Source organism: Coregonus lavaretus, assembly GCF_964263955.1.
Source record: "Coregonus lavaretus genome assembly, chromosome: 8".
Lineage (NCBI taxonomy): Eukaryota > Metazoa > Chordata > Actinopteri > Salmoniformes > Salmonidae > Coregonus > Coregonus lavaretus.
In genome coordinates, this window is record NC_139995.1 from 36,807,805 (window position 1) to 36,828,209 (window position 20,405).

Below are 20,405 nucleotides of genomic sequence, written 5' to 3' on the forward strand. Positions count from 1 at the left end.
CGTTCATGTCTATTGTACTACTTTACATACTTTCCTGGTTTACAAATACCGTAAAGAATATTGGTTTTATTTCTAATTGGTAACGCAAAATACATTCCCTTTGAAACACAAGTGATGTTTGGAAGATTCTGGTGCTATGGTCTGTAATAGTTTTTGGCTGAGTCCTTAAATTTGATTATTTTAATTTGAGCATATTTGAAAATGATAATATGTAAGGTTAGGCCTACTGGTTTCTGGTACAGTATCCTACGTAGTATGTGTGGTAGCCTAATATGCATTAACTGACCTTTTGAATAAAATGTAAAACACTAGTGTAATTGAAAGCTTGAGGTTGGTGGTTGGCCGTTTCCTTTTTCTTAACAGCCCTCCTTTTTATTTTGGTTCTGGATATATTAAGCTCTTATTCAGGAGGGCAGAGGCGTCTTGGTTTGATTCAGGCATTGGACATTGCTTTGTATGATGCTAGGCTTTGTTTACTGACTGCATAGACCAGCCAGGTGAAATATAACACAGGTCATGTCTATGACCTTGAATTATGTGCTTTGATTGGCTAGCAGTCTCCTGTCCATATTACTTCTGCTATAATTTCATTGGCTCCTTGTTTCGCTGCTATTTTTTTCACCATCTTGGAAGTTGCGGGTTAAAGTTAGGAGTTGGTCAAGAATTTCATTTTAGGGACAAGTGGTTAAAAAATTGTATATCTGGTTGTGGTCCTTAGAATGGATAGGATATGCCAAGCCAATGTTTAGGACAGCATGTTGACCTCCCATGTCACTTCAGTGTGAACTGTAGGTGATCATGAAAGTGTTATTGTGCTTCATTTAGGCCTAATTATAAATTCAGGTGGTGCAATGTGAGCAAGTGAAAATGCATAAAATGCTTTTTCAGGCCTTTTGTCAACTTTTCACTATTTTTCTCTTGCACCTTAGGCTCTGTTTTGAAGTAAGTTACGGCAACTGCTGCCTGGTGGAGAGTTTGAGCATGCCTGCGTTCAGTATTGTGTATTTTCTAGAGCCTTCAGTTGCTTACAGCAAAAAAAAAAATCGTATATAGGTTTTACTAGCATGAGATAGTGGTCAAATAGATTGTGCGATATTAAATCCATATTACCTCAGAAATATATCAGTTACAATTAATTAATTAAAATGAGAGAAAAAAGGTCTCGCATCCAAAATGGAATCTCATTGGTAAGATACAAAGTCCATGCTATTTTGAAAGTTAACATTACCGGTACTTTTGCTACTAATGCAATTGCTATGATCATGTTTTGCCTACCTCCTTGATGCACAGCTCATCGTCGTCGTCTTAGCACATAACCACCTATACTAGTGTCTGAAAAATATGAAAGCATATTCATCACTTTTAATCTAAAAGACAAATCTAATGTGATCTTGATTGATTTTGTGTGTATGAGCATGTAAAATGAAAGAAAAAATAATATATCACAACAGCCACTGGAATGTGAAGCCAAACTGTATTATGATCAGAATGAAATCTCTTTAAGGTCTGTTGTAGCATACACGTGAACCTTGTCTGTGGTACATGTTTGCTATCCTTCAGATACTTGTTGCAACAAGGTACTTTATGATTGCTTTTTATTAACCCTCTGAAAGTATCCTTTATCCACCAGTAATCATCCAGTTTTTCATAGTACGGTGGGTTTTTACTGTACGTGTGTAAGTTGAGCCATACGTCTAAACATCAAGTTTACAGTTGTAACCATGTGTACAACTACGAGAGATTGGGAGAATGTGTGCATCTAACTTCATTACAAAAGCAACAAATAACTAAGGCTCTTACTGAAGTCTGATGATGGATATATGATGCATGTGGTGTTTACGTGTGAAGGGAAATCTAATCGTATCCAGCCTTAAGCATTCAAAAGAAAAAAATGAATAATTGTCATACTAATACTAGCATCACCCCCCCCCCCCCCCCCCCCCAAACTGACATTTTGACTGAAGCAGAGGAATGTGAGATGCCCTAAAAGAGAGACACAAACCCCACTCCTGAACAAATATCCAACTCTTTCATGAATTTGTGACAATGCAATCCTTGAAAGCACTTTGCCTTGTTATATCATTAAGTGTGCTAGTGAATGGTTATTTGTTACAAGAATTTGTATAAAAGACTGATTTGAGTGAATCAAACAACGTAATCTGCATTGACCTTTCTGACATTACAGGAGAAACTTAACAAACCAAGGCATTGAAACCTGATCGATTTTATACAATGTATGCTGCAGCCTATGAGTCTTGTCATTCAGTGTTGTGGCTTAGGATTGGTTTTGTTTAAATAAAGTGCTATTGCTTAATATATCTACTTTGTGTGTTTTGTTCACTTTATATGATCAGCTTTGGGATACATTTTGCACACAGAGCCTACACAGCACATTAGTTGAGTAATTTTATATTTTAGACATCTCATGGGAAAACATTAACATTGCGTGCACAAAATGAAAGCAAAACACATTTGATTTATTTAAAAAAAGAGTATCACATTTTAAACAAAGGGAAGGTAACATCCCTGCCTGTCTAACTTTGAAAAACACATGGCTTCCCATTAAACAGCTTAATTGTAAAATTGTTAAAGGGAAACTTGTTACATAATCTTTTGTGAACAGTGTTCCTTAAACAAACCTAATTAAGATACTATTTCTTAACCCACTTTACAAAGACAAGTAAATGAAATGTAATGGTCATGGTAATTTCAACAACAAAAAACTAAATACACAAATATAAAAATATAAAGACTGATTACACAGTTTGTTGTAAAAGAAACATGAGTCTTCAGTGGTAGTCTCAGTTAGAAATTGCTGGCGTGGGATGGACTTTGCTTCCCTCTGCTCTTATCATCTTTTGGCAGAACGTCTGGTCTCCTTTCCATTGACAGTGGTCCCTCCTGCTCCTGGATTGGTTGCTCTGCTGCTGACACCACTTCCAGCCCGCCCTCCCTGCTGAGGGTTAGTCGAGCTCCCGGAACCTTGTGAATTTACACCGTTCCCATTGGTAGTGTCATTTCCTACAATAAGAAATTGTAATGCTCAAATTAGAATCTTCATAAAGTGATAGAAGGGAAAAGTGAAGTAGTGTTATAGTGTTCACAATTAAAATGAAGACACTGCTTGTTTATACACTGAAGGTGACTGAACCTGCCACTCACTGGTAAAATAAGCAACTTTACAGCTTCAAGCAGCTACTTAGTTTACTGCTACTGACATGCCATTGACATTTAGGGAGACATGCAGGTTGAATTGTTGCATATTTTTTTTTTTTTTTTTTTTTTTTTTTTTCACCTTTATTTAACCAGGTAAACCAGTTGAGAACAAGTTCTATAGCACCTTAAGCAGCAGAGGTCAAAATTACTTTTGTCGAAAAACGCTAACAAAGGCATTTGCCAAAACACTTCCATTTGACGTCAATCTTTTTTTGTTGGTCTTTGATAGTGGACTTACCAGCTGAGCCTCCAGATGAGATGTTATTGTTCAGTATGTTTCCTTGGTCACTGAGTACCTGGGAATTAAATAATCTGTTCAAATACAGTACAAGAAAAAGGTACTTAATATTTTTTCCCTATCCTTCCGTAAAGCATCCTGTAGTAAGACATGCTTACACACTGACCACCCTATGTTCAAAACACCCCTCACCGTCTTGTTTTTCATCTGATCCATGTTAGAGTACTCTGGGTTAGGCTCACTGAAGTTTGGCACCTCGGAGTACACCATGCAGAACCTGAACAAAACATTTAAGTGGGCATTAGTTTAGACCAGTAACTTACATGCATCTCTCAGCAACATTTACATGGCTGCTCCTTTTTATTTATGTAGCAAGAAATGTAATTAAGCACAGAGAAACTACAGGACTTACTCTCCAATCTTCAACAGCTCTCCACCTCTGCCCGTGTACAGAGTCAGGCAACCTTTGAACACAGATGCATATCTAGAGAAAAAGGCAGCAATTTCAATACAAGATTGCAGACTACTAATAAAGTATGGCACGTATTCATCCGAATAACTTCTGGTGATTAGGTACTGGTGATTAGGTACAGTAGATATGACTGGATGGTCTTATTTCTGTATCGATTTTATACTCAGCAGTAGGTTTGGCGCTTTGTCCATACAGTGAGGTGTTGACTTGACTGTGACGTGACTCAATAACTCACCCCTTAGTGAGTCTGATGATGTCACCGGTTTGGATCAGTCCCCCCACCTCATCCCAAACAGAGATGCTGATGCTGCCTGTCTTGTCGGCCACCTTACAGGTCCGCACCTCATGCCCATCCTTTGTCTTTGTCACTCGTCCTGTGTGAGAGGGGTTGAGGGACAAATAAATCAGTGGCTTTTGATTGTTTTACAAAGACGAGAGCAAGCTAGTTGAACAAGGAAAGTGTCATATCTCATTGTGAGAGGAGAATAAACATCCACTTGTGGAAAAAAGAAGAGGGAAGGTTCAACACAGGTAAGTTATTTGATGGCTGGCATGATTCAAATAAACCCAACATGAACTGTCCTCATTAGGACTACATGGTGGCATATAAGAAGGATGTTTCTGACTATTGAACCTCTTGTGACATTATATTGTGTGTAAGATTTCACATTACTTTTTTTCCACTCCAGTGCATTACAAGATCATTATTAACATTTGATTCTGTTCATTAATTGATTATTCATAATAATACTGTTATGAGGCGTTAGTTAGCTATTGAAACAGCCCCCCTCACCTGTTTCCAGTACGATGAAGATAACGTTGAGATTCTTGAGTCCTGGCTTGATGTCCTTGACGTGGGTCTCAGTCGTCATCTTTCAGATTCTCGTCATGCATCCACAACTAGCTAAGTCAACTCTGGACCGTCCAAAGCAGCACTGAAACGTTGACGTGAGTGTGAGCAAGCTTACAGGAATACATGGCCTTGATGATGATACATAACGTTACATTTGTACACAGCAATGCACGATCAGATCAATGCAAGTATGCAACCCAGGTTGACTAATGACTAGTAAAGTAGCTAGAAGGACCAGTCTGGCAACTGGTGTAGCTATCTTACCAAGCTGCAGTAACGTTACTCACTGCCATAACCTATTAGCATTATAGCAGAAATCTAGCTGACGATAGTTATAGCTATCTAACTGGGTGCCAGGTCGTTAGCTACAAATGACGTTAACGTTACCTCAACGGTGTGTATTTTCGTTCACAGCTGCGTTGTCCGATATAAGGGATTTTAAGCCATGGGGCAAGTTAGTTTAAATATAAGTATTGTTTTCCTGTGTGTAAAAGGGCTAGCAAGTTGTTTTTCGTGAGCATCAGTATGTCACTACAGTAGTGGCGGAGACTTGTCCCCTGCTGCATTATGTTGGTCAAATGTAATGTCAATCGAAATTGTGTCCAATGGCAATGGCCTATATGGGATGTGCTTTAGAAAGAATCATGTGATAGGCCCTTTATCTGAGAAGGGACGCTGATCGTACCGAAGATAGGTGGAGTCAACTGTCAATCAATGATTTGACAATTTGGTTGCTTAGCGGCAGGAGTGAGGGCTGGACGTCGAAATGTGACAGGAATCAAGAAAAAAAATGGATATCGTGCTGGCATGCTAACCCAAATACTGACGCAAACGTACTTTAAAAGACCATCTAACCATTTATTGTTATATCAACAGGTAACGTTACTCAATTCGAAGAAATATCACTAGCGTTGCGCGCTATCTGTTTGTTTTCCTGTATGATTCCACCACCGCCAGCTAAGCTGTAAGTTAGCTAGCTAACTAGTTAACGTTAGCTCACGTAACGTTAGTCAGCTGTGGCTAACTTGCGTGCACACTGGCTCGTCAGATTTTCTAATTGGTATCCATCACTAATCTTTCATCTGTTTGCAGCTGGCTACTGTTTACTATTTAGCTAGCCACATAGCTAACGTTACGGTATTCCATTTGGAACAGTAATTATGATTTCCGTGTTTGAGTAGCAAACATAGCGCTAATCATATCGTAAACTGGCTATAAAGTAAATTTAAAGGGACAATAAAGTTATTCATCCCAACAACGTTGCATAACGTTATTATTTTATCCCAGACGCATTTTCCCAGGACATCCTTACCTAGGCCCCAGGTTGCTCCTCTATCCTTCCCAAAACTCTGCCCCTGTGGTCCATATTTTCAATGAATAGGAGGGCTGAGGATTCTGGCCCAAGGAAGGAAAGACACTGGTGAGTGGACATTGAACATGCATAGGTACTGGGGGCGGCTGGTAGTCTAGAGGTTAATCCTGATTGCCCATAATCGAAAGGTTGCTAGTTCGAATCCCCGAGCCGACTAGGTGAAAAATCTGTCGATCTGCCCTTGAGCAATCCACTTAATGACAGGAATCCCTGTCATTAAGGGGGCGGCAGGTAGCTTAGTGGCTAAGAGCGTTGTGCCAGTAATCGAAAGGTCGCTGGTTCTAATCCCTGAGCCGACTAGGTGAAAAATCTGCCGATGTGCCCTTGAGCAAGGCACTTAACCCTAATTGCTCATGTAAGTCGCTCTGGATAAGAGCGTCTGCTAAATGACGTAAATGTAAAATGTAAATGTTAATCCTGATTGCTCCAGGGTCGCCGTCAATAATGGCTGATCCCTGGGCGTGACCCCACTCTCCGAGGGTGGGATATGCAAAAAAAAAAAAACATTTACATTTCAAACCACACACTTGTACAGGTTACACACAAATATAAGTACCCCCTAATTTGACCTTTTGATCATTGATTACTATGAAGTCAGTGTTTTAGTTGTATGACATCCATATTCATTGAGAATGTTGGGCTTTATACTTGTTGATTTAATCAATTTGACAGTTCCAGGTAGTTATTTCAAAGTGCACTGATACCCAAGAAGTATCCACACCATAAATGTTCATACTACCCCTGGTCTTAGACAAAAATAAAACCCACTTGCACTGGAGTGGGTAAGTGTCTTTATAGTTAGTCTTGACTCTTGGTAAACAAGTGGCTATCTCAAAATGAAATCACCTCATTCTGGTGTGCAGTAGATTCTGTTAATTAATGACAAGCCCTTTGCTTTTAATTCTGAAAGACTTCTCATCTCAGTGTCTAGCCCAGATTTTCTAGATCCTAGTGGAACTTTTCCTACGTCCAAGCCTATATCCGTAATCGATAGACTGTTCTGATTTGGAAGTCGTCATTTGCATCGCTGAGCAGGGTCCGAGAGTAAATGTGTCTGTCTGTCCGGAGCTCACTGGGGCAGGAAACTCTGAGGGCCCAGAAGATTTTATACAATGTTGCAAGTTTGTTAGCTAGAGCTTCAGACCAAGTTAATAGTTGATACAATGTTTCAAGTTCCTTGCAGACAGGCCATGTGTAGCCAATGTGATTTATAGGATATTTATTTTAATCAGGATATTTTCTACCTGCGAGCTGCAATGTTTTTGTTTGTTAGCTTTATGTAGGCTATTTTTACATATTGGCAATGGCAATAAAGTTACTTTTAGATTTGTATAATTTTCATTTAGATAGAATTTTGATTAACAACATGACATTGATTTTGAGATGAAGACTTTATTATAAATTAAACTGTTCCACAAGAATGTACATATGAAAATCATAACTGGTGCGCAGATCGGTAGAAATGGTACGATAACTTGGCACACCAAATGGAAAAGGTTGCCGACCGTTGGTGTAGCCTATTACCGGCAACTTCAGGATCTTAACGGGCAGAATCTGTGAAGGCCAGCGGGAGGTGGAGGGTTGGGAACAGGTTTTTTCTTCTGGTTAGGCTATATTGATCTCTGGCTCCCTCTTTAGTAATTTGAGTCTTCAGTTTTAATCGCAGCGCTTAAAGCATCAGACAAGCTCAGTAGCCTACATATAGTTGATTTTATTTAAACATAGGGTGTGTCTATATATGGAAAAATACATGTTTTAGTAGCGGACAGCCCTAATCCCTTTGCCATTCCTAAATCATGCAACCTGGTTATACTGTATGTCCATGGTCTCTAAACCAAAGGATTTCCTAGATTTCCTTTCCTAGTTTGTCGGGCTTGCCAGACATGATGCTTAAGTCACTGACTCTCCTCTTGTCAGTCAGTGTAGCCTACCGAATCGCATTGGTGAGAGAGCTGTTCATTTGGCTCCCTAGTTTGCATAGGCTACTGGTAGGCCTAGGAATTTTGGCCGATTATCTGCAGATAAATTATGAAAACATTAGATGAAGATTGTGAATCATCACTGCAGGGACAATAGGTAGTGGAGAGCCTAATTCTGGTCCAAATATGATAATTAGGGACCTCACGGAATCAAGGCATTAAAATGGAATTAAACAATATTCAAAAATGTATTGACCTTAGTAGGGAATCAACTAAATGTATTGAAAATGAATTAATCTGTCCAAATGTATCATAAGCCATTAACAGAATGCATCAGTGATTAGTATTTCCTTCAACTTTCTGAAGAGGCAACGAGAATGTATCCTGTCTGTGTGTGTGCGATGCGCGTCTACCACGTTGTGTAGCCATTAAGAATGATGCTAATCTTCTGGTAGATGGAAACTTTCTCAATTAAATGTTAACTACTAAGTAAACTATGATTACCTGGCAGAATGATATCATTATTATTTTCATCAATCCAGTGGGTATTTGTTTAGCAAACTCTACCATCACAAAAACACAGGTAAACAGCCTATTTCTTCTATTTTGAATTCAGGCTGTAACACAACAAAATGTGGAATAAGTCAATGCACTGTATATATAGGTTGTTTATTTTGAACATGATTGAGAACTAAGCGAGAAGATACCGACCCTACCGTTTCGCTTGTTTACACTGAGCTGCACTGAGGTCGGAAGGCAATCATTGGTATGTTAAGACACCTTCTCGATGGAGCAGTGTGGATAAAGGTAACATTTGGAGTACAGTGGCATATCCCATCCCTGCACTGACGTACGTTTTCCGACCCATATCTCACGCCGGCTCCACAGTGTCTTAATGTAACCTTGATTGCATTCTGACCCCAGTGCAGCTCAGTGTAAACAAGCGTAACGGTAGGGTAGGTATGTTCTAGCAAATTGAGTACTATATTTTTTTCTGTTAGGGTGTTCCATGTCGATTTATAATCCTGCACATGAATGATATATAGGTTGTCGTGTTTGTCTGGACTCTGTAGGCTTACCATTTCCCTACCTGTGTTGCAGGTTGTAGTTGGATCCGGTGATGTGCCATGGGCTACGACATCACCCGGTTCCAGGGGGAAGTGGATGAGGACCTGCTGTGCCCCATCTGCAGTGGAGTCCTAGAGGAGCCCGTGCAGGTCAGTGACGTACACATCTCTGTACCATTTCAGCCATTGGAGAAGCAGTGCATTTCAGTGTTCTGAAAAATCAGTGCTGCTTCAATCACTGAAAAAGAAGGAATTGTCAGTGTGTTGTAAATTCAGTTCTGTTTCAGTCAAATAGGATCCAGTTCTTGTCAACGCATTGGCCACACCTGCTGTTCCATTTGTTGTAGAGAAAGGAGAAAAAACGCGGACATTTCAGTCCTGTAGGCCTTGTGCAGGCCATTTATTTTGTCATGCTAAAAAGGTGATTATCATCTTGTCCGCAGTGCTCTTGCCGATATCGTGTTCTTGCATTTCTATATACATTATATCACTAGACTTGTAATTTAATTCTCTATGATGAAGCTTGTATGGGGGGTGAGAGCGATAACGGACATAAGGAGAATGGCCCTATCGCATCTTAAATAATAATAATACGCCATTTAGCAGACGCTTTTATCCAAAGTGACTTACAGTCATGTGCGCATACATTTTTGTGTATGGGTGGTCCCGGGGATCGAACCTCTACCCTGGCGTTACAAGCGCCATGCTCTACCAATTGAGCTACAGAGGACCACGGAAGGATATGGGCAGAGAGAGGGAGGAGAGCTTACAGGACGATCGACTTTCAGAGGGATGCAATGACAGCAAGGGTAGAGGGAAGAAGGAAATATGTAGAGATGAGCTTTGCAGGAAGGTCTGTCCGTTCTTGTTCTAGATGAATGAGAAGAGCCTAATGTTTGTAGTGATACATAAAGATGGGGCAGAGGTGTAGGGAATCAGGATAGGAGAAGTGAGTGGGGATGCTTAGTCCTGTTAATGTAAATAAAGCATAGGGATGCTAACATAACAAACCAATCTCCCAAACCGAGACCAACCATAAGGTGAGTAGCTTTAAATAGACACACTTTTGATTCTACCAACCTGCAGAGGATGGCATTGTTTTCCTACATGTTTGCCCTTGGAGCAAATGGTTGCTGGATTGTGCTTTATATAGTACAAAACACTTTTTCCAGCCTAGGGATTGGTCAATTGGTGTTACTAGTGTTCTTTGTTTTGCAGTGTCTTTATGAGAGTGTGATTGCATCTGTGTCTGTGGGCACGTGTGTTCATGCGTTGGTGGGTCAATTCAGCAAGGAGAATGCTGGCAGCAGTACAGGAATGTGGACATAACTGGCGTAGGGTTTTCTGTGGAAATAAAGTTACTGAGCGAGAGGGGACAAAGCGAGAGAGAGGGAAGAATTGGAATTCAGTTTGCTTGCATCTGCACTCAGCTGTGTGACTACTGATGCCGCTTACTTTGCATCCCCATTCCCCAGCATCGGCAGGACAAATAGTATGTACACTATTATATCCAGAGCAGTATCAAATCTAAATCAAATGTATTTACAGTGCCTTGCAAAAGTATTCATCCCCCTTGGCGTTTTTTCCTATTTTGTTGCTTTACAACCTGTAATTTAAATGGTTTTTTATTTGGATTTAATGTAATGGACATACACAAAATAGTCCAAATTGGTGAAGTGAAATGATTTTTTTTTTTTTAAATGTAAATAACGGAAAAGTTGTGCGTGCATATGTATTCACCCCCTTTGCTATGAAGCCCCTAAATAAGATCTGGTGCAACCAATGAGCTTCAGGTCACATAATTAGTTAAATAAACTCCACCTGTGTGCAATCTAAGTGTCACATGATCTGTCACATGATCTCAGTGTATATATATACACCTGTTCTGAAAGGCCCCAGAGTCTGCAACACCACTAAGCAAGGGGCACCACCAAGCAAGCGGCACCATGAAGACCAAGGAGATCTCCAAACAGGTCAGGGACAAAGTTGTGGAGAAGTACAAATCAGGGTTGGGTTATAAAAAAATATCAGAAACTTTGAACATCCCACGGAGCACCATTAAATCCATTATAATTTTTAAAAAAGAATATGGCACCACAACAAACCTGCCAAGAGAGGGCCGCCCACCAAAACTCACGGACCAGGCAAGGAGGGCATTAATCAGAGAGGCAACAAAGACACCAAAGATAACCCTGAAGGAGCTGCAAAGCTCCACAGCGGAGATTGAAGTATCTGTCCATAGGACCACTTTAAGCAGTACACTCCACAGAGCTGGGCTTTACGGAAGAGTGGCCAGAAAAAAACCATTGCTTAAGCAAACATGTTTGGTGTTCGCCAAAAGGCATGTGGGAGACTCCCCAAACATATGGAAGAAGGTACTCTGGTCAGATGAGACTAAAATTGAGCTTTTTGGCCATGAAGGAAAACGCTATGTCTGGCGCAAACCCAACACCTCTCATCACCCCGAGAACTCCATCACCACAGTGAAGCATGGTGGTGGCAGCATCATGCTGTGGGGATGTTTTTCATCGGCAGGGACTGGGAAACTGGTCAGCATTGAAGGAATGATGGATGGCGCTAAATACAGGGAAATTCTTGAGGGAAACCTGTTTCAGTCTTCCAGAGATTTGAGTCTGGGACGGAGGTTCACCTTCCAGCAGGACAATGACCCTAAGCATACTGCTAAAGCAACACCTAGTGGTTTAAGGGGAAACATTTAAATGTCTTGGAATGGCCTAGTCAAAGCCCAGACCTCAATCCAATTGAGAATCTGTGGTATGACTTAAAGATTGCTGTACACCAGCGGAACCCATCCAACTTGAAGGAGCTGGAGCAGTTTTGCCTTGACGAATGGGCAAAAATCCCAGTGGCTAGATGTGCCAAGCTTATAGAGACATACCCCAAGAGACTTGCAGCTGCAATTGCTGCAAAAGGTGGCTCTATAAAGTATTGACTTTTGGGGGGGTGAATAGTTATGCACGCTCAAGTTTTCTGTTTTTTTGTCTTATTACTTGTTTGTTTCACACCAAAAAATATTTTGCATCTTGAAAGTGGTAGGCATGTTGTTTAAATCAAATGATACAAACCCCCCAAAAATCTATTTTAATTCCAGGTTGTAAGGCAACAAAATAGGAAAAATGTTAAGGGGGGGTGAATACTTTCGCAAGCCCTTTTATATCAGCACATGTCACAAAGTACTTATACAGAAACCCAGCCTAAAACCCCAAACAGCAAGCAATGCAGATGTAGCAGCATATCGCCTATAGATATCACGGACCTGAGGGAAGGCTGTATTCCAATGGCCTGCTAGGAGTATGGGACCTTTTCCAGACTGAGAGAAGGGGAGGGAGAGGAGGAAAAAGAGGTTAGGTGTGCATATTAGTGTGTTAGTCCCAGTCAGTGTGCTCTGCCCGACCTTCCTGGAGTCAGTGCTGCTGTGTGACGTGTCCCTGGGCTGGGCTGGGCTGGGTGGGGGCCCCAGTGTGAATCAGCAGCATTGCAGCACAGAACCCCACTGGGGTGGGAAGAATTGGAACTAGGACTGTGTCTGGAATGGCACCCTATTCCCTATAATGAACTACTTTTGACCAGGGCCTTGGTCAAAAGTAGCGCGCTATATAGGGAATAGGGTGCCATTTCGAGCTCCCCCAGGGACTGCATGGAGAACAGGGGGCAAGAAGGTTCCATATCTGGGGGATTCACTGCTACCAGTAGCAGCTGTAGCCTTCAAAGCTTTCTTCCTGACACACCCAGGAACTGTAGTGGGAACACCAATTGTAGCCAACAGAAGCTAGCCGGCCCGTCGCTAGCTTAGCATCACGCGCTGATGTCATCAGTACCGTCACCCCTGCGTTGATGAGCACTTCACCCACAGCAGAACTGCTATACACCAATGTAACCTGAACTCCCACTTTCACTGCTAATGACTTTAGCTTTTTTTAACCATGATCTCTGCCTCTAGTTAGGGCTGGGCAATATATCAAATGTATGTTTTTGCATGATATTCCAAAGGCCTTTTTGGTCTCGTATCCTTCGCTCTTTCTGTGCTGTGTGCACCTTCCCATTTACACACACACACCAAGCCCCTCACCCTGCCACTTACAACAACAAAGATGAGCGATCACTTCTTCCTCTGTGACAAGCGGTTTCAACTCACTATTTGCATTTGAGGTTTGGTCCAACAGAATCGGTCATATGGACACCGAAACACATTGAGACATTATTTTACTGTAATAAAGGAGAAGTTATCATTTCTACCGATACCCTTTTTATGTTTAAACTCCTTAAATTGCACCCAGCGCAGACACTACTAAAACAGGAGTATCAATGAACATTGATTCTGGAAAAGGAATGCTTAGTTTGTTGCGCGTGCATTGCGGTACCACTTACCACTAGCAGCATTTTAACTCGTTCTCATTCTGAGAAATAAGGTAGGCCACTTGATTTCAACATCTGAACAAAGTGGACAGGCTAGCAGGCTGTTCAAACAGTTGGAGACGGACAGGCGGGTGTGTTAATAACAATTCAACTGTTCTACCTTGTTAGCTAGAAAATAGATCCAAGTTGGCTAAACTTGAAATATAAAGATTAGCTGGCTACTCACTAGCATATGGGCTAGTGCTTGAGAGATTGTTTAGGAGACCTGTGTTAATTTTATATAATGCCTACTACAAGAAGTTAGACATTATTGGTGAATGTGCATTATGCATGGTTCTGGTTAAATTTGTAACAAAAAGGGCATTATTTTTAGATCAGTGATTATTGCAAAAAAGCAGGTTAAATTATTTGGATAAAATGTGGGTCTTACGGTTGTGGAAGCCTTACATTTAGCCTTCCACGATCGTAAGGTATAATTTCACAAGCCCTGAATTCATTAATTATTGTTGACTGTTTTAAATGCAGTGTATTTTACCTTTAATTGTACAACAAAGCTTGTACTGAGTGTATAAGACATTAGGAACACCTTCCTAATATTGAATTGCACCCCCTTTTGCCCTCAGAACAGCCACAATTCATTGGGGCATGGACTCTACAACGTGTCGAAAGCTTTCTGCAGGGATGCTGGCCCATGTTGACTCCAATGCTTCCCACAGTTGTGTCAAGTTGGCGGGATGTCCTTTGGGTGGTGGACCATTCTTAGTCCAAACGGGAAACTGTTGAGTGTGAAAAACCCAGCAGCGTTGCAGTTCTTGACACACACAAACCGGAGAGCCTGGCTCCTACTACTGTACCCCGTTCAAAGACACTTACATCTTTTGTCTTGCCCATTCACCCTCTGAATGGCACACATACACAATCCATGTCTCAATATCCATGTCTCAATTGTCTCAAGGCTTAGAAATCCTTCTTTAACCTGTCTCCTCTCCTTCATCTACACTGATTGAAGTGGATTTAACAAGTTACATCAATAAGGGATCATAGCTTTTATCTTGATTCATCTGGTCAGTCTGTCATGGAAGGATAGGTGTTCCAAATGTATATATTATACAGTGGGGAGAACAAGTATTTGATACACTGCCGATTTTGCAGGTTTTCCTACTTACAAAGCATGTAGAGGTCTGTAATTTTTATCATAGGTACACTTCAACTGTGAGAGACGGAATCTAAAACAAAAATCCAGAAAATCACATTGTATGATTTGTAAGTAATTAATTTGCATTTTATTGCATGACATAAGTATTTGATCACCTACCAACCAGTAAGAATTCCGGCTCTCACAAACCTGTTAGTTTTTCTTTAAGAAGCCCTCCTGTTCTCCACTCATTACCTGTATTAACAGCACCCGTTTGAACTCGTTACCTGTATAAAAGACACCTGTCCACACACTCAATCAAACAGACTCCAACCTCTCCACAATGGCCAAGACCAGAGAGCTGTGTAAGGACATCAGGGATAAAATTGTAGACCTGCACAAGGCTAGGATGGGCTACAGGACAATAGGCAAGCAGCTTGGTGAGAAGGCAACAACTGTTGGCGCAATTATTAGAAAATGGAAGAAGTTCAAGATGACGGTCAATCACCCTCGGTCTGGTGCTCCATGCAAGATCTCACCTCGTGGGGCATCAATGATCATGAGGAAGGTGATGGATCAGCCCAGAACTACACGGCAGGACCTGGTCAATGACCTGAAGAGAGCTGTGACCACAGTCTCAAAGAAAACCATTAGTAACACACTACGCCGTCATGGATTAAAATCCTGCAGCGCACGCAAGGTCCCCCTGCTCAAGCCAGGCCCGTCTGAAGTTTGCCAATGACCATCTGGATGATCCAGAGGAGGAATGGGAGAAGGTCATGTGGTCTGATGAGAGAAAAATAGAGCTTTTTGGTCTAAACTCCACTCGCTGTGTTTGGAGGAAGAAGGATGAGTACAACCCCAAGAACACCATCCCAACCGTGAAGCATGGAGGTGGAAACATCATTCTTTGGGGCTGCTTTTCTGCAAAGGGGACAGGACGACTGCACCGTATTGAGGGGAGGATGGATGGGCCCATGTATCGCGAGATCTTGGCCAACAACCTCCTTCCCTCAGTAAGAGCATTGAAGATGGGTCGTGGCTGGGTCTTCCAGCATGACAACGACCCGAAACACACAGCCAGGGCAACTATGGAGTGGCTCCGTAAGAAGCATCTCAAGGTCCTGGAGTGGCCTAGCCAGTCTCCAGACCTGAACCCAATAGAAAATCTTTGGAGGGAGCTAAAAGTCCGTATTGCCCAGCGACAGCCCCGAAACCTGAAGGATCTGGAGAAGGTCTGTATGGAGGAGTGAGCCAAAATCCCTGCTGCAGTGTGTGCAAACCTGGTCAAGACCTACAGGAAACATATGATCTCTGTAATTGCAAACAAAGGTTTCTGTACCAAATATTAAGTTCTGCTTTTCTGATGTATCAAATACTTATGTCAAGCAATAAAATGCAAATTAATTACTTACAAATCATACAATGTGATTTTCTGGATTTTTGTTTTAGAGTCCGTCTCTCACGGTTGAAGTGTACCTATGATAACAATTATAGACCTCTACATGCTTTGTAAGTAGGAAAACCTGCAAAATCGGCAGTGTATCAAATACTTGTTCTCCCCACTGTACGTTTTATATTATCGACTGAAAAATATTTTTTTAACAATAGAATGCTTTTTCGCCGGAGCGATCTTTGTTTGCTGTCACTTTCTTCCTGTGTGTGTCCCCCTTCTTCCACCCTTAGGCCCCTCACTGCGAGCACGCCTTCTGCAATGCCTGCATCACCCAGTGGTTCTCCCAGCAGCAGATCTGCCCCGTGGACCGCAGTGTGGTGACACTGGCCCACCTGCGCCCCGTGCCCCGCATCATGCGCAACATGCTGTCCAAGCTGCAGATCAACTGCGACAATGCCGGCTTCGGCTGCACCACCGTGCTGCGCCTCGACCAGCTGCAGTCGCACCTCAGGGACTGCCAGCACAACCCCAAGAGGCCCGTCCAGTGCAGGCAGGGCTGCGGGTGAGTGGGGTTGGCTCCAACAAAGGGGTTCCTCAAGGCTCTATTTTAGAGCATGTTTTGTTAATCATTTATATAAATTATATAGGCAAAGCTGTGAAACTGTAAAATTCAGCTAAATGAGGGAGCATGAGCACAACCACAAGAGTGGGGCAAGAATCGGATTGGGAAACTCTGCTGTCGGGTATAGGCGAGTGGTGCTACTAGCTCTGGGTTAGTGGGTCAACAGGGCTGTGGGCGTAGGGTATCGACTAAAGGTTGTAGTTTACTGGGGCTGTAGGTGAGTTGGCTGAGCTATAAGGCTGTTGATCAGCTGTTTTGTCCTCCCTCTGCCCCTTCAGACTGGAGATGCCTAAAGACGAGGTGTCCAGCCACAACTGCATCAAACACCTGCGCAGCGTGGTGCAGCAACAGCAGGGCAAGATCACCGACCTGGACAAGACTGCTGCTGAACACAAGCACCAGCTAGCAGAGCAGGTCTGTGTGTGTGTCTGCAGTTATATGTGTGTGTGTGCGTCAGGGTGTGCTTGAGTAAGTGTATTTATGCATTCACGTGTGTGTGTTTGTCAGTGCTTATACATCTGAGTGTTTGTCTGTGTGATGTTGCGGCAGCATGGTCTCCAAGCACAGTGTGATGTCTCCTTTCTGCCTCCAGAAACGGGACATCCAGCTGTTGAAGGCATACATGAGGGCCATCCGCAGTGCCAACCCCAACCTGCAGAACCTGGAGGAGACCATTGAGTACAATGAGATTCTGGAGTGAGTGGATTATCAAGCACTGTGGTGCAATACTCAATTGCACAGAACACTTCACAGTCAGACAGTTTAACTTACTACGCTGCGTCACTTTCCACCTTTTAGGCATATTAATTAATTTAAGTGATCATTATAGAGCTGGCCGTTATGGACAAAAATCCATATCGTGATAAATTGCTAGAATTGATGCGATAATGATAAATAGAACGATAAGTTTATAACATTAATGTGCACCAGTTTTAGCAATTTTTTCCCTTTAAATTACCACTAGTAGTTTGATAGTTGTTGTAGCCATCAACTTATTTCATTTCAAACTTCACATATCTCAAGTGTAGGATACTTATTGTAATGAACGATATCAGCAAAGTGCCTGTGATAAGTGTTCTGTATGGTCGGTGTCGATAATTTCCGGTTTATCGTCCCATTTCTATATGATTGTGTTAGGACACATCTAGTTGTTATTACATGATTTAAAATATCCATCCTAATATCCCAATCCTCTCTCTCATGTCATCCTCCCCTCTACCTCCCCTCCTAGGTGGGTGAACTCCCTCCAGCCGGCGCGCGTCACGCGCTGGGGCGGCATGATCTCGACACCGGACGCTGTCCTCCAGGCGGTCATTAAGCGCTCGCTCATCGACAGTGGCTGCCCGCCTTCCATCGTCAACGACCTGATCGAGAACGCCCACGAGAGGAACTGGCCCGCCGGCCTGGCCACACTGGAGACACGGCAGATGAACCGGCGCTACTATGAGAATTACGTGGCCAAGCGTATCCCGGGGAAACAGGCAGTGGTGGTGATGTCCTGTGAGAACCAGCATATGGGGGAGGACATGATCCTGGAGCCAGGCCTGGTCATGATCTTCGCCCACGGGGTGGAGGAGATACTATGACCCGGCTGATGGTGGTGGAGAGCAGAGGGGAGACTTCTGACTGACCTGAACTGAGGAGAAGAGGGGGCAGGGGATGCTATAACACTATGGCTGCATCCCAAATGGTACCTTGTTCCCCAAGGGCCCTGGTCAAAAGTAGTGCACTATATAGGGAATAGGGTGCCTATAACACAGTAAGAGTAGGGGAAGATCCAATGACAAAGCAGGGATTGGGGAGATATGACCCCAGTAGAAGGGTATAGGGCAGGGGGTCGGCAACAAGTGATTTTTATTTTTGGCCTCCTAAAGCTTTTAGCAATTTCTTTAGGATTTTAGTTTTTGGGTCCAAAAAAATACTAAAATCACCAGGAATTCAGCAAAAAATCTGTTGAATTTAGGAAATCTGTTAAAGTATTCCCACTAATAAATAAAGAGAGCTGTGATCGTGTCTCACTGTAATCAAGTGATCAAATACAATCTCTTTTTGGGCTTAGTTGTGGTCAATTTGCAGTGTACAAATGATCATTATGTTCTGGCCCCCCCGACCATCCGCTCTGACAAAAATCGGAATCTAGTTGCCTATACCATGACAAATCAAGAGGGTTGGAGGGACAGGGAAAAATATAACAGGGGTCTCCAACTAAGAGGGTAGAGGAAATAGAAGTGAAGGAAAACATCCCGAAGGAGACAGTCAGCATTCCTCCGCTCTCTGCCTTAAACAACAATTATTTAGAGAAATGAAAACTAACAAGGATTTATCAATAAAGTGCATAGGAAGGAAGATTTAAAATGTTAATTTCAAAAGAGAAACAAGATTGTAGCCTAATCTGCCTTCTCCCTGCCCCCTCAAAATATCCCATTGGCTCAGATGTGTAATGAGCTGGCTCATACCCCCCCCATGGCCTCCAGTTGTGTGTGATTTCACCGCTGAACGTAAATACAGAGCACGTGGATCGCCATTTTTTTGCAAGGACCAATTACATTTTCCATCATTACAGTATCACATTTAATATCATGGTATCACCTTCCCCTTTGTCAACAACAGACCTTGTTCCTCCTCGGGATGCAGAGCAAATCAGGAATGCCACATCTGATAAAAGGAGTAGTAGATGGACAGAGCCCTGGTGAAGACTGTGGACTTGGAACTTTCTTTTGGTTTGAGTTTCACACCTTGTTTTTTTATAATGTTATTGTTGTGTGTATGATTTGTCTGAGTTATTGAGAGTCCTGTGTTGAACTTTTTTTCTTTGATGATGTTATGTGTATATAGTTGGTTAGAAGTGGGTCCAATTGTGTGAAAATAAATACTACTTCTCAGAGGCTACCAAAGCATTTATCCACAGAAATTGTGTACAAAATAACATCAACCAGAAGTCTGTTCTGTTTTTTGTTAATTTATTTAGATTTTGTTTATTTCAGTCATTGTCAAATAGCATATCACTAACACATCATTGTATATCATGTAGCTTATCCTAATATTCTGTGTTCAGTCATACATGAAGTGCTTTGCTGAATCCATCACCACAATTGGCAAAGCTTTTACTGCTACTATTTTCCTAACAATTTGGACTATTCTGGTTTAGATCTTCCGCATAGTGATAGTCTACTGGCATTCTTTCATTTCAGCATTTTTATTGATTATTGTGTAACTTGTTAGTTTGAGAACAAAACTATTGTTTGGTTTTACTTCCATCCACCAAATAATGAACAAGTTCACACACATGTTATCTCCGCTGATTCATTAAATTAGTTTAAATTCAATTAATTCAATTCCTGGGGTGACTGAATCAAAATGGACACACACACACACACACACACAAACATGAATACACTTGTATTTAACTCAGAGGAAGCGGTTGAAGCTAAACCAATGTCTAGACATTCTCTTAAGAGCTGTGGTGAAGCTGGAACCTAGCCTTAATCTGCTGCCTCTTTCTGTATGGCTGTCTCTCATTGCTCTGTCAGTTAGGTGCCTTGATATGATACTTCCATGTATGGGACTTAAACTCACATCCTGAAAGGCTGTGTCGCACCAAGTATAAATCTCAAACCATTTCCTTCATTGGTTAAGAGATATATTGAACTCTTACTTCTTTTGGGTACCTAAATCAAAGGCTAGTGAAGTGATTTGAAGCAATGGGGTTTGTGAGATAAGCTCACTAAGTAGCTTGTC

General features: G+C 42.0%; 2 protein-coding genes across 3 annotated transcripts; one reads left to right on the plus strand and one right to left on the minus strand.

The window, feature by feature from the left end:
- Window positions 1-2,395: 2,395 nt before the first annotated feature.
- LOC311133302 (SOSS complex subunit B1-like) lies at window positions 2,396-5,309 on the minus strand. Its single transcript, XM_084166803.1, has 7 exons — window positions 5,167-5,309; window positions 4,720-4,861; window positions 4,162-4,300; window positions 3,867-3,938; window positions 3,647-3,731; window positions 3,455-3,512; window positions 2,396-3,021 (listed from the first exon to the last, which is right to left on the minus strand). Exons 2-7 carry the CDS (start codon window positions 4,796-4,798, stop codon window positions 2,852-2,854), a joined length of 603 nt encoding a protein of 200 aa, XP_084022929.1. The 5' UTR covers window positions 4,799-4,861; window positions 5,167-5,309; the 3' UTR covers window positions 2,396-2,851.
- Window positions 5,310-5,535: 226 nt separating this feature from the next.
- On the plus strand, window positions 5,536-19,951 carry LOC311133303 (E3 ubiquitin-protein ligase NRDP1-like). Of its 2 annotated transcripts, XM_084166804.1 has the most exons (7): window positions 5,536-5,655; window positions 6,067-6,199; window positions 9,172-9,287; window positions 16,336-16,607; window positions 16,946-17,081; window positions 17,260-17,363; window positions 17,899-19,951. In XM_084166804.1, the coding sequence occupies exons 3-7, from the start codon at window positions 9,198-9,200 to the stop codon at window positions 18,251-18,253; spliced, it is 957 nt and encodes a 318-aa protein (XP_084022930.1). In that variant the 5' UTR covers window positions 5,536-5,655; window positions 6,067-6,199; window positions 9,172-9,197; the 3' UTR covers window positions 18,254-19,951. The 2 variants fall into 2 exon arrangements, with proteins under 2 accessions (XP_084022930.1, XP_084022931.1); XM_084166805.1 differs by lacking the exon at window positions 6,067-6,199 and having other exon boundaries at window positions 5,548-5,655; window positions 17,899-19,555.
- The last annotated feature ends 454 nt before the right edge of the window (window positions 19,952-20,405 follow it).

What these genes read in the sequence shown, in the direction of transcription:
- LOC311133302 (XM_084166803.1), bottom strand. Translation starts at nt 4,798, where the DNA reads ATGACGACTGAGACCCACGTCAAGGACATCAAGCCAGGACTCAAGAAT. An exon ending in GAGCTGTTGAAGATTGGAGA is followed by an intron (nt 3,732 to 3,866) that starts GTAAGTCCTGTA and finishes TGTTTTGTTCAG; the next exon opens with GTTCTGCATGGTGTACTCCG. An exon ending in CTCATCTGGAGGCTCAGCTG is followed by an intron (nt 3,022 to 3,454) that starts GTAAGTCCACTA and finishes TTCTTATTGTAG; the next exon opens with GAAATGACACTACCAATGGG.
- LOC311133303 (XM_084166804.1), top strand. Translation starts at nt 9,198, where the DNA reads ATGGGCTACGACATCACCCGGTTCCAGGGGGAAGTGGATGAGGACCTG. An exon ending in TCCTAGAGGAGCCCGTGCAG is followed by an intron (nt 9,288 to 16,335) that starts GTCAGTGACGTA and finishes TTCCACCCTTAG; the next exon opens with GCCCCTCACTGCGAGCACGC. An exon ending in AGCACCAGCTAGCAGAGCAG is followed by an intron (nt 17,082 to 17,259) that starts GTCTGTGTGTGT and finishes TTCTGCCTCCAG; the next exon opens with AAACGGGACATCCAGCTGTT.